Source organism: Cynoglossus semilaevis, chromosome 13 (genome assembly GCF_000523025.1).
Source record: "Cynoglossus semilaevis isolate Cse_v1.0 chromosome 13, Cse_v1.0, whole genome shotgun sequence".
Lineage (NCBI taxonomy): Eukaryota > Metazoa > Chordata > Actinopteri > Pleuronectiformes > Cynoglossidae > Cynoglossus > Cynoglossus semilaevis.
Genome location: NC_024319.1, coordinates 12,783,680 through 12,808,091, shown reverse-complemented (window position 1 = coordinate 12,808,091; position 24,412 = coordinate 12,783,680). Strand labels below are relative to the sequence as shown.

General features: G+C 37.9%; 3 protein-coding genes across 8 annotated transcripts in view; 1 reads left to right on the top strand and 2 right to left on the bottom strand.

Moving 5' to 3' along the window:
• kcns2 (potassium voltage-gated channel modifier subfamily S member 2) overlaps positions 1-16,026 on the bottom strand; it is an 86,584-nt gene extending 70,558 nt beyond the window's left edge. For all 6 annotated transcript variants that reach the window (XR_003051427.1, XR_003051428.1, XR_003051424.1 and 3 more), the window contains exon 1: positions 15,701-16,026. The gene's annotated coding sequence lies outside the window, so the exon portion shown is untranslated. The remainder of the gene's footprint in view (positions 1-15,700) is intronic.
• nipal2 (NIPA like domain containing 2) lies at positions 172-19,264 on the top strand. Its single transcript, XM_008323729.3, has 11 exons — positions 172-544; positions 6,916-6,984; positions 8,443-8,611; positions 12,603-12,662; positions 13,331-13,452; positions 15,172-15,268; positions 16,305-16,440; positions 16,660-16,748; positions 17,882-17,945; positions 18,037-18,134; positions 18,711-19,264. Exons 1-11 carry the CDS (start codon positions 473-475, stop codon positions 18,815-18,817), a joined length of 1,083 nt encoding a protein of 360 aa, XP_008321951.1. The 5' UTR covers positions 172-472; the 3' UTR covers positions 18,818-19,264.
• A 1,399-nt stretch (positions 19,265-20,663) lies between these two features.
• The window catches only part of pop1 (POP1 homolog, ribonuclease P/MRP subunit), a 9,124-nt gene continuing 5,375 nt past the window's right edge, over positions 20,664-24,412 (bottom strand). Inside the window, exons 15-16 of the mRNA XM_008323728.3 lie at positions 22,994-23,227; positions 20,664-21,901 (exon numbers count right to left, since the gene is read on the bottom strand). Coding sequence (XP_008321950.1) covers positions 21,217-21,901; positions 22,994-23,227 — 919 coding nt within the window. The 3' untranslated portion in view covers positions 20,664-21,216. The remainder of the gene's footprint in view (positions 21,902-22,993; positions 23,228-24,412) is intronic.

The following is a 24,412-nucleotide window of genomic DNA, read 5'->3' as shown; positions in this document are numbered from 1 at the left end:
AACACAACGCAATGTTTCCAGCGTAATTGAACTACTTACACTTTATCTAATGTTAAGTTTACGTACTCATCGTTATATCGTTCGCCAGAAACCTTACAACTTGGAGATGAAAATAACAATATTAATGGAGCAATTCGTCATTTTGAATTAACCGCTACGTTTGACAGTACATGGAACTTATGAAAAAACAGGTAGTGTTTAATTAACATAAGGGCAATCCTTGATTACTGATGGCGTTTACAAGCTCGTCTGACACCGACATTAAATTTTCCGAGGGCTCTGAAGTCATCACTAACTGCCGATCAGCAGTGCGTGCTGTCACAACTTTTTCCTGTTTAGTTCCTCTGCAGCGATAGGAACGATGAACTGGTAATGGGATGAACTGGGGGAAGAGTGGAAAAATGTAAAAGTGTTGGGGGTTTTTAAAATTAATTTCCAGTTAGATTATTATATTTAACGATAATAAAAAAATATGGAGAATTCCACCTGGTCTGTCTGGTTCCCTTCTGCTCACAAGGCGGAGATCCTGGAAAACCCTCTCCAGGTAAGTTTGTTTAAGTTTTGGGTCACATGAAAGTTTAAAAACACGAGAGGAAGAAACGTTCACACAGCCTATGGATTATGGTCAAGTTTGATGCAAAATGATGTGCCAAAACCATGTAAATTGTTTGTTTGTTTGTTTTATATAATAAAATATTTTGCTAAGTGGTATGTAAGTGTTAACATTATATCAGATATTTATATACCTATAAGCGGAATATACGGAACGTATTCAGGTTATGTGCAGACTTCATTCTAAATGATTACTATTGTGACTCAACGTCACAAACGTCGTTAAACCTCGTAAACCATTGGTTGAAAGACAAAACAGTAAAACATTTAAATGCATCATTTTAAATGTACCACAAAATAATTTAATTTTGTCTAAAATAGGACTCCAAATCCAGCTATTGATTACCCAGGACAATTAATCTTTTAATAAGTTAAACATCAATTAAAACCTGATCTTATGCCACAAGCTTGATATTTGAGTACTCAATTTTTGTTTGCTTTACTGACAGTGCTCTATAGGCCATGTGTTATTGAAGACAAATTACTAAACTAAACTAATATTAATTATTGTATTACAAATAATCATCAAATACTGAACAGAATGGATGACTTATACACTAATTGTAACTAAGAGACAACAAAGCACTAAAATGCCAAGAAAGCTAAACATTTAAGGAATGGTTGTTGGTCTCACACAGTTTAGTCTTAGTATTTCAGTAACCAATGATGTACCAGGATTTTCCCCCTCCAACCACTTAAAGGGTTGCAGAGAACAATCAATCAAGACAGAGTAACTAGTGAACACCAGGAATGCAGAAGTGTCTTAAAAACTACTTAGTACAAAAAAGGCTTATAGAAGTGACCACTAATGAATGCATAACTTGTGGAACCTTTAAGCTGGTAGGCTATGTGCAGCAACAGACGATCTCACCTGTTACACACAACACTTCATCACATGTAGGTCCATGGGTAACTTTGGGTTGTTATAGCAAAAGAAATAATTGATTAAAGTAAAGTATGTTTTCTTGCTGTAATCTGTTGTTGTAATCAGTTGAACTGTACAGAAGTGAAGCTTTGTTTTTTCTCTCCTTTTGTCTAATTAAGCTGTTAGGAACTTCTTTTTCCACTTATCTGGAACAGGATGTTACTCACTAATACCCAAGGCGAGATTGAGTTAGTCTCTAAAAACATCTCAGAATACAAAATGTATCTTCCAACTCTAATGCTTTTTGGGTAATGAGCACTCAATGTGTGGATGTGGGAGCCAGGCAACCCAGAGATGTATGGTTGTTGGCACCCTGTCACAACTATTTTCTAAAGTGAATGCATCTAAATCACTCTGTCATACTGGCTTTTATTAGGAAATGTTTAACCCTGTACATCGCACCCTTGAAATCTGTACGTAAATGTGGAGACACTGTGTGTCCGTTGGTGCGTATGGCAGTGGACATTTTCTACTTTTTGACTCTTGCCTCTTGCAAGAGTGTGAGTGTCAGTCATCTAACCTCCTACTCATTTGCAGAGACACATTCTCCTCATGCTCATCTTTCCCTGTCACTGTGTTTCCCTCTCTCTTTAGACCATAGTTTGTCTTTGTGACACTGGGGCACAGAGACAGAGAGAGCAAGAAAACGGAGGAATGAGAGGCGTGGGTAATGACTAATGGCTCATGGGTGGGCTGTGAGAGAATAGATCTACTGTAAGAGTCCTGAACAGCTGGCTGATGGTTCCAGCTCCCACTCTGTCCAAAGCTACCCATCATCCCAGATAACGTCCCAACATCCAACGGGACAATATGTGTCTGTTTTACACCTAATTGCTCTCCAGAGTTAAACTTGCTGGCTTTGTTCAGCGCTATTCTAATTGGCTGTACAAAGATTATTAGAAGTAAAAGAAAGTTCTAGTGTATAGTTTGCATTAAACACCTGGGCTGGCATAACAGGGACAAATACTTTCTAAAGAAAACTTCTCCAGCTTCAGTGATGTATGAACTTTGTTCTTTTTGAATTTTGAATTGTGTTATAAGATTATTATATATGATTATATAGGATTTATACAGTATAATCACAGTTGTGTTTGTAGCTGATGCCCTTGATTCTTTGTCAAATTTAACTTCAGTGGAAGATAACTGTTGTTAGGAGGTTAAAATAATTTAACCTTGTCATTCATGGTTGCTTGCATTTTTAACAACTCGGCTTCCCTAGGCTGGATGAGCACCATAGTAAAACAAATGATTAACTGATTTGTCTTGCAAAATAATAGCCAAAAATAGTGGTTGTTTTCCCACTTTTTACACTTTTGCGATGTAGTTTTCAACCTCAAATATTTGCATATTTGCATTTGCTACCTTGACTTGAATGACATTACATGACAGCAAACCCTTGTTGTTTTTGGCTGATGTGCATAAAACCTGCAGTAAGTGACACAAATATCATGTGACATTATGTTGATCTGCAAAACATTTAAAATATTTAAGGATGGAAAATTGCATTGTACCTTTCTTAAACTGTTTTTAAGCTCCCTGTTGTGTGTAGATCTACTCGTTTCTAAAAGAGGTGAGAGAAGTGGGTGATGGAGAGCTGTACACAGCTAAAAATAACAATTGAGCAGAGATACTTCTGCAACAGACTTGGCTACTTCTGTTATAGAGTTAGACAATTGTTTTCCTTTGCACAGAGGGTGAGGAGGAAGGTCATTTTAGTCAAATGAAAAGTCCTAGTAGGTTATCTACTGACTAGATTTCTACAGCAGTGGCATTGGTTATTCAACAAGCCCAATAGACAAAAGTGAATGAGTCATGTGACTCTGCCTGCTTTCACCAGGCCAAAATGTACTTCTTGTTGAGAAGAAATGAAAGACTAATGGGCATTGGGCCATGTAATTTGCTAAGTACATTTTTGCTGCAGGAAAATAAACCATTATATTAATAATGTAATTGCGAGCACAGTATGCTCTTCTCACTGAAGATTCCCTGAATACTCTTCATTAAATAGCTTCATAGCCCATAATAATTTGTAGTTAAGGGTTTGCCCCTTGATCAGAATTATTTTTCAAATGTTTTAGATGATAAAAACTGTCATGGTAAAAAATCACCTTACAGCTAAACCTCCCAAAAATGAGACTAACCTAAATGTGCACATATTCTCCATCACTCTGTTCATCCTGGTCTCTCTCTTTCATCAGTACCCACCACTCCTAGGCAGCAAGTGAAGGGTTTTATCCAGAGATCAGACCATACCAAATGAGAGATCCTCATTGTCAGTCAACACAAAAGTCCACACTGTCTGTCTGCTGGTCAGTGTCGTACTGTGAGGAGGCAGAGTATCGGTGCTGTCAGTCTGAGCCCTGAAGCCCATTTCATTTTTTCAAAAAGACATATTTTAAATTCAGTAAATTCATCAATCAGTGAGGACTAGTGATGAAACATTGAACTGGCTAATGATCAGAATCAGACACAATCAGCCCTGACCGCTGACTGGCCACGGGTCACATATTGGCAGTTTGGCTGGTGGACCCTTGGCACATGCAATCTGTGTCTGAGATCAGGAGAGGAAGCTCACACTCACAAGCCGGAGCTAACGGCCTGGAAGTACTTTACAGTGAGCCATCGAAGCTTGATATTTGAAATACCTAACAACAGTATGGTTAACCATGTGGAGCCACCACAAAGTAATCCGGAACAACAAACCTAATCCACAACAAATTCTAATCCAACCTCAACACTATCACCCAGGCAAAGGCTTGGTTGAATATGTAGCCCTAATAAAAAATATATATACAGCTGTAATGCTTCGTTTCATATGTGTTTTCAATATGTGAAACCAGAACCGTACAAATTGTTTTCAATATGTGAAACCAGAACCGTTAACTTACAATTACATTGTAGTATTGTGCCTAGAACAGTGAATAATGGAGGATGTCGTGTCTTGGTCCTGTTTTACTTCAGTCAGAGTGTAATGTTTGCTCACAATCCAGTGACACTCCCACTGTATCCACCTCACCCAGTTCCACTGCTTTGTTTGCTTTTCCTGTCACAGGAAAACTCCTTCACTCACTTTCTCCTGCTTCCTTTTGCTTAATCTCTCAATAGGCTAGCTATGCCTGCACAGCATAGTATTTGACTAAAGGAAATAAACCAAATCATTACATTATATATGTATCCCTAGACCAGACTCAGTGGCTTCAAAATGGCTTAATCCACTATTTGTGGTGAGTGGAATTATCAACTATCAGTCTGTGTAGGCTCTACAGTTTCTGTTTCTCAGACATGCACTCACACACTCCCTACTCTGCCCCCTGGCCGTATTCATATTAACCAACAGCCTCCTCACGAGCTCAGTAACAGCAGGGCAGCAGGGGATTCGCTCACTGTACTTTAAAGCTTGACATGCCCATTGATCCTGGTTAGGAGAACAGATCACACCTGGCCATCTGTTTGATCATGAAGTACTACAGAGCTTCAGACATCGCTCACTGTAGCCCCTCCTGCCTCTCTGCTTCTCTTTTACACCATTCCTTGTACCTACACACTGCTATACCTTTGTTATTTACATTTTACTGCATGTGGTTGCAAATCAAGTCACATGTCTTCTTCCATTGTCTACTGATTAATTTAACAACTTCAAAGCTTAATTTAAACTACTTTGTGATTATTTTTTGAGTTGCTCAGTTCAGGCATATTAAATCCTCAAAAACTGACCACTTGAAAAATTGCTGTTAGAGATTCTGTCTCAGTGCTCCACCTCTTTAAGTACGTGTCAGACGACCCCTGGATTTTGTGATAATGATCAGCTGCTTTGTTTAGAGAAAATATTTTAAAAATATTTATTCATTATGCTATCATTTGATCTCAGTGCTGTGTATTGTCATTGTCAACACCAGTACCCTGGGAGTTGTTTACAGAATAGCTTTATGTCACAGAATAGCTCAAAGCAGGAAACCTAACCAGAGCACACTGAGCTTTCTCTCTTCACCTTTGTTTCTACTGCATTATTCCATGTTCTCTGAAATGTACTATGCTGTACTCCTTTGCTCACCTCCTCCAGTTCACACCTTATGCTTTCATCCTCATTTCAGTTTCCATCACTGTGCCTCTCTAACATTTTTTACCATCCTCCATCTCTTTCCATGATTTTCTGTTCAGATATAAACACTAGGATGATCTAGGCTTTTTTCTCTCTCTTTTTTCCCCAGTAAATTACAGTCCTGAGGACTTCATAATTCACATCACACCCCCATGGTATTTCTTTGTAAAACTTTGTCTACCTACAACCACTGGCATATTTGTGAAATATAGGTTTAAAAAAAGATTAAATTCTAAGTAGAGTAGCACAACCTCCCGGTCATACATCACACCAGTTATCATAAAGTTACCCCTAAGATGTTTTTTTATGTGGCTGAACAAATCATTCCTTCATTATCAGCTTAAGACTATTTTATAGGTTAGCAGATTCAGATGCAACATATATCTTCCTGGCTGTAGAACAGGGGTTGAGGTTTGTGTTTGCAAGATATATTAATATATGGGCATTTGGGGAGGCATCAGGTCATCTCAGGATTTTAATGACGATACCAGTCGCAGTAATTTATCCAAATTAACACAGAGCTTTTTTCTTACATATTTAGCTCAAACTTTATTTAGAAGGGAGTTAATTTAAAAATCGAGTTATAGCCCCAAGATTCCCATTTTCTAATGCTCTCTGTAGGAAATGGGAATCACATCAAACAGAGTTGGTTTACAAGAGATATTTTTAAATAAGGTTTCAGCCTTTTTTTATTTCTACTGAAATAATAGGAAAGACCAGCTCAAACCAACCACCATCCTAGCAACTGTTTACAACAGGCAGATCTGCACCATTTCCATTGCACTTTATGGTGTTGCATTTGTGATATACAGCAAGTATGTCAACAGCCATGGTCACAATGTCTGCTTGCAAACCAGACTTCAACACAAATGTTTGACTAACACTGCTGTTAAATTACCAAACCAAGTATGTTAAGGGTTTGGGATGTTTGTTTCTGTAAAGAACATGTTTCAAACAACCTGCACCCTGCTGCTTAACATGCTGAGTTTGTTGTTTATGCACCACTATCTTTTTGTTGCTCTTACCTGCATGTGTGTATGTGTGAGAGTTTAGCTTATAACTTCTTCACATATAGCGCTGTAAAACCCTGCTAACATCCTGAATGGTACACAGGCCGATGCCTCTGAACAGAGTCAACGTATGTCTCTGTGGTTTGTAAAAGCTGACAGCTGACAGCTGGAGGGAAAACCTGCACAGGGTATTATGGGGTGTTTATAATTGTTGTGTGACAAGTCGAGCGTCGCCTAATGTTCTGTCTGTTTACCGTTTCTGTTGACAGACTTATCTCCTGGGAATCATCATCTCCATATGTGGGAATGTCCTCATCAGCATTTCACTCAACATACAGGTATAAAACACTGGGATCCAACTCAACAACAGATGCTTAGCTAACGACAGGAACATGTAAAACTCATTTTTCACACATACTCAGTGATGCTACACTGAGTTTTGACAGACTAGATAATTCAGAGAGACCTTCAAATTTTCATCCCAATAAAGTCTTTAGTTAGTAATATTAGACCTTGACATTTCACTCCTAATTCTTCAACCAATGATTATTATTATTATTATCATTTTTATTATTATAGGTCTACTAGGCATTCTTTAAAAACAGACTAACTCAAAACAGTCATTTAACAATACTTTCTCAAATCCATTAAAAAATAATAATAACTTAGGCCCTTGATTTAAGACATTCAGGTAACCATCTGCATTATTTAAGTATGGAATGTGTACACTCAAGAAGGTAAGATATATTTGTAGAAACTGAATTTACTACTACTTTCAACCATTATCTAAACCATGTAATACATTTGCAATGTTAAACAAAGGAAAACATATTATATTTATAATATTTTAACATCATTACCTTTCACTTCAGTTAACATCTATAATTGTTGACATTCTCTTACACCCTCAGGTATTCAGGAAGACTCAGACAAATGTGGAGTCTGTTGATATAGAACGATGCCTTTAAGGGCACAAGTAACTGTGAGAAAAACATTATTAAACTGTATCTGATACAGTTTTTTAAGCAAATATTGTTGGACGAGAAGAAAGTCAGATGAAATTTCAATAACCAATAAAATAACATATTTCAAGTTTTTCATGGAAATAAGCTGCATCTTGCATATCCTGTATATATCATACACTCCTCCCTCACCGCTGGTTCTGTTCCAACTCTGTATAAGTTTGCTATTAGTACTCAAAAAAACAAGCTTGATGCCTTTCACACCAATTTCTAAAATCCCATATCTGTCGCATAATCCTTGAAAAATAGACTCTCTTCACAAGGACAATCATCTTGCTGACAATAATCTCTATTAAACATTTGAATCTTCCATTTTTACTCTCTGCATAGCACTGAAACAGCCTTTCTGAAAGTCACTAATTATCTCCATATGGCAGCAGACTTGTGGTTGCTTTCTATTCTCATTCTCCTTGATGTAACACCAGCTTTCCACACAATCTGTCATCAAATGCTTCTCCACTGTCCAGCTTCCGTTGATAACAAAGACACTGTTGTCGACTGGTTCACATCTTATCTCTGCGGTCACAGACGTTAATTTCATATTAACATATCAATTCAACCTATCTCATGTCACCAGTGGTGTTTCTCAAGGTTCTGTCATGCCTCCACTTCTGTTTATCATTCACTATTTTTGATGACGAGTATTACTGTCACTGTGAGGCCATTTATGGCTTAGTCTGTTTAAATTATTGCCATCTTTCTGTTTGGGTGGGTCTGACTGACTGAAAGCCATCCCATAGTAACATTTTAACATTTCCATTCTTTTCACCACAGAAATATGCTCACATGCGTCAGTCTCAGCGTGACACCAAGCCCTACTACTCCTCCCCAGTGTGGTGGTCCGGTGTGGTACTCATGGGTGTTGGGGAACTGGGAAACTTTGCTGCCTATGGCTTCGCCCCTGCATCGCTCATCGCTCCACTGGGCAGTGTATCTGTCATAGGTACGTGCTAAGCACTTTACACAATATCCATGCCAGGAGGGAAAGATACAGTCTTTGGAGAATAGCAGGCAGGAGTGTTGCTCTAAAAATCCTGCTTTTACTTCTTCACATCCTCTCAAACATTGGCCTTTTGACTTACATTTTATAACTTTACATTTTTTTACCCAATAGTAGATTATTGTCCCAGGGGAAACTAATACAGTGGCAGGGTCATTAACCATACTTGACATTTCTAAACAAAGATTCAGATATGTGGCATGTTTTCTCCTAAAAGACAGAGAGGATTTTCGTGGTTGTTGATTGTTTTTTTTTTTAATTGTTGCTTGTTTAAAGATGAACATATATTAGCAAAGATAATATGGTGCTCTAAATCAACATTTAGAGCACCATATTATGTTTTAAATTTTACAACATTTTACATCTTTAGGAGACATGCCACTTCTACATTTCAAGTGATACAACCCAATCACACTACTGAAAGAAGGAACAGAACTGCTTTTATTTTCTCGGTCTTTAACTTGCAGAGAAATTTACGACTGTTTTGGTGAGAATCGTATAACCAGCACAGCAGCGCAGTCTGCAGGCGTTTAAGTTTGTTTTTTAAAGAACACAAACGTCAAAGGTTATTTACAGTCATTTCTGCTCTTTTGGGTGAATTTGTTTTGGGACCAGTTCAACTGGCAGTTTTACATTTGTCATGAAGTGAGCAGGATTCATTAGCCAATCAAAACAAAGTCTGGTTGCCACAACTGGCAGGTGCTCAGGGTAAACACTTTAAGCACAGGTTAAATATTGAAGAGGTTCTTTTTTTTTAACCCCCTGCCACTCATCACTCACTGTGCTGGAGCTGGTGCTGAGTCATGGATATTAATGGCAGCTCTTACTCCAACACTTGAAATGATTTCCCCACTGTCACATCTCATAAGTGGATGAATTGTTTGAATAAAGCAGGCGACGAAACCACAGATGTTGTTCATTGTGTTTTTGCGTGTTGTCGCACTTGTTATACCAGGCAGTGGATTTAAATAAAACGCATTATTACGTCAGTACTTTCTATAGCAGTATCCTTGGAGTACTCTGTAACCGTGTCTAGGGCTCACCTATTGACATTACTAACAGGTCCTAACAATTACTGTGCTCATTTCCATTTTACTATTGTTATTTCTCTCGTGAAAATGTCCAACTGCATGAGGCTTGTGTTAAGTCTGGGTAGCCAATAAAAATATGTAGCTTAAGTGTGTGTGTGTGTGTGTGTGTGTAGTAGGAAAGCCTTGCAGGAATTAATGAAGCCAGAGATGAATAGGTGAGAGGAAGGTAAAGCAGAAGAAGATGTCTGCAGCTGTGACATGGACTGTCATGCTCACAGCTAATAAGAGGAGCTGAGAGGGCAATGTGAGCAGCTTGCTGTCTGCCATTATGACTCCACCTCTCACCTCACAGTGACTCGCTGTACAGAAAAAAGAACACATTCACAAACATGCATGCATGGCTGCAGTGGTGTGTAAAAAAGACAGGCTGATGCACATACACACACACACTTCCTGTGACGCAGTTTTGCCAGTTTTCCATTGGTGCATCCTTTTGGGGTGAGGTGGGCAGACAGCGGGAGACCTTGATTATATAAACAGTGAGTGAGTTGAAGAAGAGGGGGAAAAAATGCTGTGAACGAGATGAATGAATGAAATGATTTCAAACATGACTGACACCTGACAGAAGGCAAAGATTTGGAAAGACAGAAACTCACTGTAACATATGCAAAAAGTGTTTAAAATACATTAATTATTCTTCAGAAACAAACAAGATACATTACAGTGTATAGATTTTTCCTCCATAAATAAATGTGTATAAAGCAAATTATCATTTGTATGGGTACAGATTTTTAGCTTACATTAATAATTAGTTAAACAACAATTTCTTCTGTATTGTTTAATGTTTTATGTGTTTTGCATTATTTACACAACTATATCTTTTAATAAAGATAATAATGATAATTCCCTACTTCATCCCACTATGGGGAAATTTAGTGTGAGTCTTTGCAAGTGACACAGGCTGCCACCAGGATGAGTCTTTAGGGATATGTGGTTCCTCTGGGAATCGAGCCCAGGACTATCTGCCTTTCCTTTTCAAACCAATATATGACCAAAATGTTTTACATCCTTATGTTTTATCCATTCAAAAATATATATTTGGCATATTGCAAAACAATATTTACAATAATGTAAAAAAAAAAAACAGGATTTTTTTCCCAAGGCATATCTTCAAACTATTTACAGGCTAACCTTTAGCTTTAATCCTAACATGCTAACAATCCTGTTTGACATTTGATCCAATTTTTTTTTCCAATTCCAAAGTTTTTTAGGTTCATATTTGTTTTGTCTTTGCTATTTATTAATTTCCTAACCTGTTTAAATTACATACAAATTGTACACCCCAACTAAGTTATTTGTTTGAGTCCAATTTTAACTGTTTTTAGTTAAACTTAAGTAAATGTCTATCAATCTTGCTGATTATTAGTCAAGTTTACTGTCCAACTTGTTTTAATTACTCCCAAAATGTTGATACTTAATGAAGGAATTTTTAGTCCTTTGAGAATCTATTTGGCATAGAATCTGCTCACCTTAGAGTTAAGACACCCCTCAGTTTGTCTTTGTTTCTGCAGATCCTGTTTGATAGTTGTGAATGGCCAGGCCAGCAATCTAAGAATGATGTTTAGCATGCTGCCCAGAAGGCTGCTAAGTGTTAAAACATTTAACGTAATGGTAACACTTTTTCACTTTCTGGCATGCGGGCAGTCACTGCAAACTTGTTTTGTCTCCTGGTCAATCTGTCCTCTCCTTGTTTGTTTTTCTGTCTCACGGCAGTCATTTTTTTCTGGGTGGCCGTCATCCATCTGTGTCGGCCTGTTTATCATCATACAGATCCGCCTGTGACTCTATCCATCTATTTTCATGTGCTGTCAGCTTATTTGTCACCCTCATCTTTGGCTCACTTTCCCACGGCACATTAAAAAGACTAATCTGGAGCTTAGCTCGTGTGATGCTGATTGCTTTACACCGCCTCAGCTTTTGACATTGATAGTGATGAATAGGTTGGTGGAAAAACTGCATGGAATAGCGTTGTATTGTAATTTGATGCCGGGGTTATAAGACCCTAACCATCTTCATTTTTCTGAGCTAGGTGACAGAATCTAAGCTAATCTTCACATCACGGCATAAACCCCACATATCTATCACTGTGTAAATGCATTTAGGTGATATATACGATTGATAGTAGATGTATATTGATAGAACTATATAAAGCCTGGCTTATGTGGGCCAACATTTTAATATTTTCACTCCAAAAGATGGTAATTTCTTTTCCTTTTTATTCTCTGCAGAGGAATCTTGAATTTCCATGGTTATTTTATCAATACTGTACGTAACAATTCACTGGATTTGCAGTATTTCAGGGCATCTTGGTATTTATATTTATGTATTTCTAGACTCTCACTAAAGATATGCTTTTTTTAACTTAACTGGCATTAATCTTGTTTAATTTGTTAATTATTTTAAACTAACCCCTATCTAGTATTTCCTTGTTTAAGTAAGAACATTTATACAGTTATCTTTGGCCTTAGCTGACAGTTAACTGACAGTTACTTGTTATTGCATTGTTGTTGACTTTACTGCAGGTCTTTGTTTCCTGATTAAGTTTCCTGTAAGTGTGAATACGAATGACTCAGTGCACAGTGTAACTGTATATCACTGCATATCAAGACGCAATATGTGCGATGTTCTTAGTAAGCATTTCACCTACAGAAATTCAGTTAGACGTCTTCAGGCTACAGTGTTACATCTGATAATTAGGTTTATTGTCGCTTTATTGAAAATGTTATTCTGCAATATAAATTACAGAGTTTCTTCTTACTTTTTGGATTATTTTATATAATCTGTAGGGGCTGTAATCTGTGTGTTTCACAGTAGTTCAAATGATTTCCTCTTTTATTTTCCAGCCAGTGCCATCATATCGGTGGTATTCCTGAAGGAAACTCTGCGACCTTCAGACATTTTTGGTGAGGAATCTTGCCTTTTGAGAAGCTTAACAATCTTTACACTTATCTGATTTTTCCTACAAAGAATTACCTCGAAATTCGCAAATGACACAACTTAAGAGATACTCGGAGAGAAACAGTTAGTCAAAGGAAACATATTTTAATTTGGCAGAGAAAAGTCTGCATCTTTTATGCAGAGAAAAGGCATAATCTTTTCTGAAGACTGACTGTATCTCATTACCTCCGTTTATGAAAAGCTATTGTGGGGATGATTGCAATATGTGCAGTACACTGATGATGATAATTAAAACTGCTCGACCACAAATTTATATCAGCTACACACAGATTTCCTGGATAAGTCATCTGCATATCTCTGCCAGTTCTCTTATTGTCTTGCAATGGCTAAATGACAACCCTTGCCACATATTAAAATCTTTTCATTTATAATGTGATAAATCACTAAGAACGCTGCTGGTTTTTCTGCTGCACAGGGTCTGTAAATCACTTCTACATAGTATTTTAATACATGTAAAAGGTCCAAATACAGTATAACCCAAAATAACATGCTTTCCCTCTGTCTAACACTACATGTTCAGAAAGCAACCTGTACATTCTCGTGAGGTCGGTTTTCACTGCCTTTTTAATATTTGTTATACAAGTGTCCCTCCTTTTTCTAACTCTCTCCACAGGTGGCACCCTGGCAATAACAGGGACGTACCTCCTGGTGACCTTTGCACCTCACACATCCACACACATCACAGCCCATCTGGTCCAGTATTATGTTGTCAGCTGGCACTTCCTGATCTACATTGTAAGTATCCTTTCTGAGTCTATCTACTGTATACTTTATTTCCCATTTCATTCTAATATGGTTTAAAGTGTCTAAATATTTTAAAGCCACAAGTATGTGCTGTTTCAGCTGCTTAGGAAAATGAAACTTGAGCTCTGTTTATCCAGGAAGGAAAAGCCAGGGCCCAGTCACTTATTAGTCTGGCAGAGGTTCTTTTTTTGGTGTTTAACTGAATTTACTATTTTATCCACAACAATGTGTTACAGTGTTTTGCTCTTGCACCCTTGCTTTTCAGCTCCTTTCTCTTTTCCTGACACCTCAATTTTACTGACACAACAAAAGCCAGAAATCAGACACTCTCTTTAGCAGGTCTCACATTGTCGAGCAAGAGAGGTTTATCTTTTAGCTTGATTCAGTGACCACTAAAGTCAATGTTAAAACTGTGTGACAGTGCAATGCTGTGAAGTGAAATAACCACAGCCTATAGTTGTATTGTGTTTTATATATATATATATATATATATATATATATATATAGTGTTAAAATAGCCTAAAAAATGCAAAGCCAAAGTAAACGTAGGATTTATAAAATCGAAAGGTAAATTAATTTAAAAAACATAATTTTAAAGGATGTTATATAATTGTACAACACACTGGCACATATTTTACATTAGAGAAGTCCCATGGTGTGACACCAAACCAACAATTTACTGTCCTATTGTGAACCCTGGGTCTGTTTAGTTAAACACCAGCCTTATATACACACAAAACACCCCACAATCAAACGATTGCAGCTTCACCCGGGTCTAAACTATAAAGTTTCCTTATAGATGAAACACAAACTGTTTTGAAACAACCATTTATTTCCACATAATTCCAAAATACTGAGATAAAACTACATGGATAAAAGCTAGCAGCTCATCAGTGTGTCCTGGTTATTATTCAGAGCAGGGCACCACTCTATAGCAATAATTCACCTTCCTACTCCCAAATTTAAACCTATTTACTGAGCTGATAAAAACCACTCAACAACAACAACCGAAAGGAAAAACAAAAGAAAATGAAACTGGAGCAGAGACAGACACGTTTTCAAACTGAGAAAGTCCTGCTGCTGCCGCTGCTGCTGCCGCGAGCTACACTGATTGATAGCGTAGAAAAGGGCTATGCTGTGTCCACTTGTGGCAATGCATTGTGAATACTCATCAGTCTGCAGGGGAAGGGCTTTACATTAGACTTGGGACAGACTATACAGTTGTGATTAATCAGACAAAAGGGAAATATTCATCACTGTCGTCTTACTGTTCTCTGAGGCTTAGTATTGTCAAATGGTTTGGAGTCAGACGTTTAGGGAGTCGACCTCTGAGTGAACAGCCCCATAAGGTATGTAAATGATGGGGAGTGAACATATTTCTCAAAAGATTTATTTACCCCAAGAAAGTTTTCTCACAGACAATGTTACATTTTTCTGTTTGATAAACTGTGAGGAACCAAATGAATACAGCCTAAAATATTCCAATCTTAATTTTTTTTTTACTCATTAATGAAAAATAGTCGATATCTACAGTTGCTGGCTTTCCTTATTTTTATTTTTTACTTACCGGTAATGATACTTTAATATCATTAAATATATGTTCTCTTTAAAGACACATTAAAGCTAGTTATTTTGACCACAGGTTTCCTTTTTTTCCCCAGTCAAATAGAATCAATATTAACATTTTTAACCACTCTTTTTTCTCTACAGTTTATAGAGATCGTGGTCTTTTGCATCCTGCTCTACCTCTACAAGAGGAGGAATGTCAAGCACATTGTGGTTGTGATGTTGCTGGTGGCCCTACTGGGTATGAACAAGTGGAGGCTGCCTGCTCGAGGGCAGGTGCTATGGATGGAACCATATTCAGGCTGACGCTGAGTTTATTTAGTTGCCTGGCTACAGAAATGCACCCCTGCTCTGCTAACATTTCTGTGAAAAATAAGTCGAGCATGGTACAAAATAATTCAGTGAGAGATAATTAACCTCCTCCACAAATCAACATAGAGCAGCAAGGATAAAGTGTTTACAATTACATTTAGGTTCAAATCAGGTTCGCAAACAGTGAACAGAAACTCAGGTTAAAATGTCACCAATGCATCTGATATTTCTCACTGTATTTAAATGAGTTTCAATAAATACCATTTAAAATGAGCACTTATTTAAAATCAATTAAACATACACAGTATGTACACACACTTAACATCAATGTGTCAAAATTGTTATTGGAAACTTGACATACCATGTGTCTTTGTCCAAACATTTCTGCGCAGTAAATCCAACGTGGCGGACTTGCAGCCGATATTTGGCGTCTGTTACGCCCCTTTCCTGTTACGTGAACGGCGCTACGTTGCCACCTGCTGGTCAGATTAATTGGGGAAAATTGTAACGGCAATTTAAAACCACAAATTACTTACAAATTGACAAAACATTTATTACGAATAGATATAAAAATATATAACTTAAAAAGTCACCAAAGTAATGGTAAAGCTAACGGTTTAGCCAAAAACAGCAAAAGGACATTCTTAAGTTTTTGAAAATCGTTCTGAAATGTAAGACTAAAAAAATGTAAGACATTCTTAAGTTTTTGAAAATCGTTCTCAAATGTAAGACTGTCTAAAAATAAATATATAAATATAATTTCGTGTAACGTTAAGTCAATAGGTTTAAAATATCTAAAAATTATAAAAGAATGGAATAAAATGGAAGTAGCTTTAAATAAACCAAATCATACTCGTATTTTTTGATAATTGTTTTAATTACTCTAAATGTATTTAAAGCATATTCCATAGGGGCAAATAAGTATAAGAGTATTACATTTTTGTGCTCTGTCTGTGTGTCTGCAGCCTCCTTGACTGTCATCTCAGTCAAAGCTGTATCAGGGATGATCACTGAGTCAATAACCAGCCAACTGCAGCTCATCTACCCAATCTTCTATGTGATGCTTGTCGTCATGGTCGCCTCCTGTGCTTTCCAGATTAAGTTAGTCAACGTTTTCTATCAACCTTCACTCTTTTTAAGAACTGAATTCCCTCACTCTCCATCTTTGCTTTGTGGTTACTGACAAAACCTAAGCAGTGTATAGAAAAAGTTCAAACAATAGCAATTATATTATTTCATAGATGAACAGTCTGCTTTGTGTCTTCATGTGTAACCAAGGTCACTGCAATTACCAGCCCTTCACGTCTTCTCTCTTTATAGATTTCTCAATCAGGCAATGAAAATGTTTGACGCCACAGAGGTGGTTCCTATCAACTTTGTCTTTTTTACAGCAAGTGCCATTCTTGCAGGTTTGTCCATATTTTATGTCAGTCCGTCGTTATATGCTGCATTTTCAAAATGTGACAAATTGAATTTGTTTTTCAGTCTAGAATGTTGTGTCTAATCTTTAAAATACTTTCTTCTTTTTTATTTTACATTTTCCACACTTTAAAAATACCTCCCTCTCTAAGTTCCACCAGTCTGATCAACATTAAGATACAGCAGTACAGACCGTCACTGGTTAGTTAAATGTAATATACACAGAGTAAAATGCAATCCTTATTGGATTTTTAGCCTATTTATCATCCAAAACCACACTGTACAACGAGGTAGCACTACAGCCTGTTCTTCAGTTTAATTTTGAAAACATACACACTGTTATTTGGTTCAGCTGGTTCACTCTGGTCTCTGCAGGGCTGCTTGTAACTTTAATATTCTCCCTCTGATTCCTGCTTTACTTCTCAGGAGTCTCAGTGCATGTACATAACTGCAGTGTTTTTAAGTCCCTCCACTAATTTGCCAATTGAGTCAGAAAATAAATAAATACATAATTCCCCAGTATCATTAGAGGCAGAAAAAGCACCACCAGTGGTTAGAATAAGAAAGCTTGAGAATTGCTCTTCAAAATTTCTCCCCGTAAATTATTTCTCACTTTTTATTTTAAGTCAGACTTAGAAGTCAGACTTTCTTTGGTGAAGTAGCCAATATCGACAAAAAAACAAAAAGAATATAAACTCCCTTAAGGTTTAATTTGTATGTATATCTCTGTTGAAAGGAAAATATACCAACTCTCTTCACACGACTAAACTCATTTCCTCCGATAAATTGAGGTGGCGCGACAGACAGGTTGTCATTTCCAGCAATTTCCAGTGCTTCTTCAGTGGAGACTAATAAGACAAAGTTCTCCAGCAGTTCAAATGTCCACAACGGACATCAGCTTCAACACTTGTCTTGCTCTTTAGTTTTAAATCATATACAGAGAAATTCATCTATCCTAGTTTAACAGGATCAAGACTGCGGTGCCTCCACACACTGTATACCAGTACTACCAATTCGATGAGAAATTACTCACTTTGTTATAATTTGGGTTTCTTTACACAGAAATCAATTTTTGTCCAACTATTACTCAAAAATGACTTTTAATGGACTTTTCATTTTACAGGGATTGTATTTTACCAGGAGTTTGAAGGCCTGGCTTTACTCAACATTTTTATGTTTCTGTTGGGGTATGTACAAGAATATGGCAAAAAAACAGATATTAATAAAAAATAAAAAAGTTTTATTTACTTTAATTTCATTAAACCCTTCTGATTTCAGATGTCTGCTGTCTTTTCTTGGAGTTTTCCTGATAGCACGTAACAGGCCAAAGAAAAAACAAGAAGATTCCAATTTTATCTCAATGGACAGGATCCCTGGTAAGATTCTGTTAATTGCTAGACCATTGTTCCATTTACCATTGTCTTACATCATCTGGGGGACAAAATCAAGCCACTTCGCCAATGTTACACCTGTTTTGCAACATCTAGCATTTTGTCGTCCAACTATTGGTTTTCTCCTGTCTGGTCAACTCATTTTTGCATGTGTCCCAATATCTTTTCAATATTTTATTATTCAAGTTAAAATGATTTAATTAATATTTTAGCTGTTTCTGCAACATTAATTGATAAATCCACCTAACTTTGAGCCATTACTCTGTTAACATAAAGTAAGGAATATATTGTTACTTTTTTGGCTAATGTTCAACTGTCATCTGACTACCAAATAGCATCACGAAAAGATAAGCCCTTATTTTAAGTTCAAGGGGTAAATTATTATGTATTTAAAAGCTAACATTCCCCACACCTCTGCTAAATCCATCTGGGTGCTAACCTATTTAAGCACAAGTAAAACCACTGAGTATTGGCAGCTCTGACCCTGGATTTAAATGTCTGCTGGTGTTTGTGTCTCTCGGCAGAGTTTCTCTAATGGTCTGTGCCCGTCTGTGTTCACAGGGAAAAGGCACACAGAAAAAGTGCAGCCTGAGGCAAAGACTTCCACATATGAATCCCTGGCAGCCAAATTCATGTGCAGCAGAGCTGGCCAACCAGAGGATTCATAGGATCCACTCCATCTGTTGGGACTGTAATTTAGACAGATTTGTGTGTGCATACCACTCGCTGGGTACTTAAATGTAGCTCTATTTATAGCCATAAATGTTAGGCAGCAGCTCCAACCAGTGTCAATGGCCAATTTGTTAAATTATTTTTGCCACAATTGGCAGAAGGGTGCTTGGCTCTTCTCTGTTTATCTTGTGCTAACAGCACTTCCAGCAGGGTAATCAATGACACGTAGGAGAGATGCCACTCTAAATGAGATAAAGCACCTCAGGAAAAGAGAGCACTTCTCAGACCTTTTACGAGCAGCAGCCTACACCTTCAACCACAGGCCGCTGTGACATGAAGCTGTAAATAAAACACATGAAATGTATTTATCCACCGAGAAGAAAAAACAGTGGTCTGTGTGATACTGTGTCAATAAACCAGGGCAAAACCTGAAATGTCAATGGTCTCAAGGGTTTTATGTCATTATTCAAAGAAAAGTGCACTACTGCCCTCTAATGGCAGAGAAACAGGGGCGACAGAGCACCATTTGAGGCAGTACAGAGTACAAGAGTTGAATTAAATAAAAAAGGTATATTTTACCATAGTCAGACAAACGTCATGCAGAAGAAAGTTGTTCCGACTAACGACTAACTGTAGGTGGCAAAGGTAATGAGTCTGAGTTATGTTTTGTTTTTTTAAATGAAACAGCTTGAGTAGTTTGGACATAAAACAAATCCATGCATGTTTTGGTCATATACTAAGGGGAGATGGCTAACAGGTTGAACAACAGATGCTAGAGATGGAGCTGCCAGGGTGCAGAAGAAGAGGAAGATGAAGGGGATTATTGCAACATTAAACAAAGTACAGAACTGACAGAGTTGGAATTGCAGCCAAAAGAATAAGTGCACTAAAACAAAGGACAGTGGCAACACTAGTAGGTGTTACATTTGTGAAGAGTTAAATATACGACCTGAAAGGACAAGGACAAGCACCTGCTCTGAGACCATCATTAAAAGTGCAGGGATAACTCCAAGCAGCAGATGAGATTTAATTTGCAGCGAAAACCCATCCTTGCTCACCAAGCCTGACTTTGTGTTCCCAGTTACCCAGCTATTTGAGGAACCATTTTTTCAGAATAAGGATTATATTTCTATATTTATTGCTGCGTTGCAGGGATCAGTAATTCAATCTGTTTCACAAACAATACTAGGCTTTCATGGAAAAGACAAGTACACTGGTGCCATTTAACATGTAAACTAAAAGTAGATTCTTTATAGCACTTTTTAGGAAGTGGACTAATTTTTGTATTTTGAGTAATATTAAAATGGCTGAGGACTGTCACAGACAGAACAAGTGCTACTACTTCTACAAAAAAGTCTACACTGAAAACCCCATCCCATTTTACCCACACAATCATGGATTAAAACTCTTCATGGTTATTTTTCATACATTTGCAACAACAATTTGTAAATGAGACTCTTTACATTCTCTGTAGATGAAAAATCTGTTTGCCACAGACTCGACATCCAGAAAAATCTCCCAAGGACTTGAAGGAAATGTCTTGAAAAACCACTCAAACACAGCTTGTGCTTTCAGCTTCACCTCAAACCAACCACAGACTACAGACTCAACTTCGACCAAACTTTAGTGTTGCTAAGCAACAATCTTTTCCTATCTTCCACCTACACATTATGGGATAGGTGGAGAACCGCTGCTTCTGCCTGTGTAACTATAAATGCTGAAGTGTCAGTGTGCAGTTCACAAGTGAGAAAGTTTAGAGGTTAAATTACAGAGTGTTCCAAAGAGCTGCTGCTGTGGCTTTTACCCAGGTGAAACTGACAGTAATTACACACAAACAGCATTCTGTCAAGTGCGGGGCTTTATTCACTTGTGTTCAAACAAAACCGTTTTAGGGTTGCGCCATTGTTAAACTGACATTTCTGAAACTCAGACCCAGTTGTTGACTTAATTACTCCACTAACATAAATAGTCTTAGCATATTTGGGCCTGTATAGAAAAGGGAAGCACAACAAGCTATAAATTATTACCAGCCCTGTGACATAAGATTGAAAATAAGGAGAACAATCCTCTGGTTTTCAAATTAAAAAGTAAAAGTGAAAAAAGTCTTATTCAGTTCAAAATAGCCAGAGTATAATATACAAAACTAAAAATTCTTTCCAATTCTGACACCTGGTAGATGGTAGTTGTTCCTCTGACACATCATTAGGTTTCCAGCCAACACTGTCATGTAGACCATGGCACATTTCACTAAAAGCAATTACAAGGCACAGAGATCTGGTAATGGAGCATATGGCAAAAATAATTGCACATAAGCAGTAACATTAACACACGATTCAATTTCTTTCTGTAATTACCATTTGAATCATTTGATGCTGTTCAACATCATATGCTTTACTCAAACCTCTATGTTAATTTTTGCAAAGTGGTAATGCAGGGATGAGGGGTTTCGCAGCAGCACCAATCCTCTGTGTTCTGAGGGCTGACTGAGGAGGGTGTGAACCAGAGCTGTCACACTGACAAAGCCCAGAGCTTCCCCACCGCCTGCGGACAGGGAGAAGTCACCCTGTGTGACCCAGCCTAGAGTCACCCTGGAGCAGTGAGAGGTGATGCTCGGCAGGGGGTCAGGCCACAGTCCAAAGACAAGGTCAGAGGACGTCGGTGGGTCTTCAGCAGCAGAGAGGTTCGGTTCAGAGGTGGAGGGAAGTTCCGACTCCTTCTCCACAGTCTTGTCAGAGGACAAGGACGATGCAGGTGTTTTTTTAGAGCCCTTCTTTTTGTTCTTGGTTCTAGTTTTGAAGTGGTTTTTGTGCACTGGCTCCTGGGGGCAGTTGATATCGGATTTGTTCCTCAGCAGTTTCAGATCCTCCGCCAGGGGCACACAGACCATGGCATGGAGTTCAGGATTACCTTTGAAAAGCAAGGAAAAGCGCACCCAGGCCAGACTCATCTCGTTCGGTGTGAGGAACGATCGTGCAGCTGTATGGTCCAGAGGTGGCGCTTGGTTGATGCGGCACAACCTCTGACCTTTGGACGTAGTGGGTTTACACCAACCAGAGAGAAGCTTGAGAGACTTCCTGTTCCTTGATGGAAAAATAAACCAAATTTAAATGGAACTGAAGTTGATAGCATTGTCTTTCCTTACTATAAGGCAGCGTTCTAACATGCTCAAAAAACATTACAAATGCTATGCAACATAAAATGTCTCTTCACAACAACAACAGTACAATTACACAGTGGTGTGCAAGTTCTTCTTGCACAGCATTTGGTATTTTTGATCACAGGTAAAAAAAAATATAAGGTCCAACATCTATTACCCAGGGATCTTTTTGATAACAGACTGAATACAATTATTCTACAGATCCTGTACGTGTAAAAGTAAAAAAAGCTTCTATTAGAAAAGCTCCAGGTGTCAAATGTCAATCAGTTTCTTCAAAGCCTTTTCACCTTTCTTTTGTGATGGCAATATAGAATCTTATTCTCTTTTTTTATTCACCTCTGTCCTCAGCAACAGGACAGTATGTTGAAAAGTGTCATTTCTGTTCCTTCAACATCCTGCAGAACTATTTTCAAGGGCTCTATTAGGTGACCTAAGACATAAACACTTGCTGACAAATCATTTTTGATGCCGCAATCAAAAACGCAGGATGAAAATAAAGCCAATCTTCCCATGTACAGCCAGCCATCACTCAAATCATCGTCTGGTGTGAACAGATGCAGTTCTTCGCTTCCACTAATCTATCTGATGTATTGCAGCAATTTGCAGCTGGATGTACTCTGGGGATTCTCTTCAGGGACATTATGATAAAATGGAGGTCGGTGAGAGGAATACTATATATCAGGCTTGTGACAAGCTTCACTGAAATCTGTGCAAATAAAAAAAATATACAAGAGGTGGTGATGGAAGATCAAAGCTACTAAAAGGTGCACGCTGCTAAATGTCAAAAGTGTGAACATCATTAGCAGTGTGATTCAAATGTGTAGGTCTGAACCTTAGTTTTTGTCCAATTGTTGGCTATTCTTTTGCATTATGTTTAGACTCACGCTTTATATATATATATATATATATATATATATATATAAATCATATAAATATATATAAATATTACCTGTACCATCTTTGTGGATAAAAATCAGTTAAATACCTGCTGAAGCCCTGTATCAGCTGGACTAACCTCAGAACAGTGAAGCAGCTCGGTGGTTTGGTTTCACTGATGTTTATATGTGTTGTCTTTTCTTCCACAGCTGTGTCTGAGTGCGTTGTGGTTCCACTCTGGTCGTCTCTTTTCCTTTCCTCTCTTCCTTCCCTTGTGATGAGCTCCCACTCCTCGGCCAGCTGTTGCCACGGGCAACGGAACGGTGCCAGGCACCCCTGCTTGATGTAATTGATCCTTTTGGCGGGCGGTCGTCTGTGGAAGAGAGAAGTCACCAGGTCAGAGCCTTGTCAAACTGTTGGCTCGACCCTGACACTTCAGATAACAGATGTGTGGAGCCGAGCGCTGAGTTAAAGGGTATGAGCAGTGAGGAGCTTCATTAACATCTCATCTGCATGATGGAAAAGATCTGCATAATGGAAATTACTGGGGCCACAGCTATGGAGTACTTCACCCTATCAAAGCTGTGAACTGACAGATGCCGTGCTCAGCACCGTGTCAACACCCAGTCACACTTCATACTCCTCAGAGTCGACAAAGAATTCTCAACAGCTGAATTTCAAGGACACTTTACCAGAGTGTAGTACGTCTGAGGACCAGAATCCCTCAGATTCCACAGTCTAGGTTCTTACCACACTTCCTGGAGGAAGATGGAACCTCTAAGTCAGAGATTCTCAACTGATAATTCGCAACCCATCCTTGGGACTAGTTTTCAGTGGCTTGCAGCCTTCAGTTGCCATTGCCAAGGCAAAAATTTGGATTTTCTTATATTGAGGACTAAAGAATACAAAAATTGTTTTGTGCAGCAAGGCGTTGGCATGTGAAAGCATGAAGCCATCAAAACTGAATGGTTAAAAAAAAAAAAAAAGACCATTCTCAGGTCTAAACTGCTTCATCTTTTTATCCAATAAATCTGAAAAGTTGATAATTCCCCTTGATCTGTGCCTCAGTGTTTTATTGTGGGACGATGGTTTGTCCCAAATACTAGTTGAGAAGCATTTGTCTAAATCACATGGTCACACAGATCATATCCAGTTCCAGTACAGTGATGTTCATTTTTCCTTTCATTCTGAGGTGTCTCCTGCCCTCTTTTAACCTTAAGATTTTAGGCCCCTCATTCACCCCATAAAATGAAAAATAATAATAGACAACTGTCTGTAAAATAATACACTTACAAAAATTTCAAGGCCCTTAATCATTATTCGCAACATTTTCCAAACACAGAGTTGAAGTATTAAGATGGACAGATGTGAAACTTTGCAACTATGCATGTTGGGCATATCTCCAAGTTTGTGTCTCCTATCAGCAATTCATGTCATGATATGAAAACCACAAAATTGTTTGGCGGAACAAAATATTTGTAATGACAAACCAAGACCTAGAAAACCTAATTAAATAAATATGCTTTGGCTCCCCATAAACTGAAAAACTTTTGAAAAA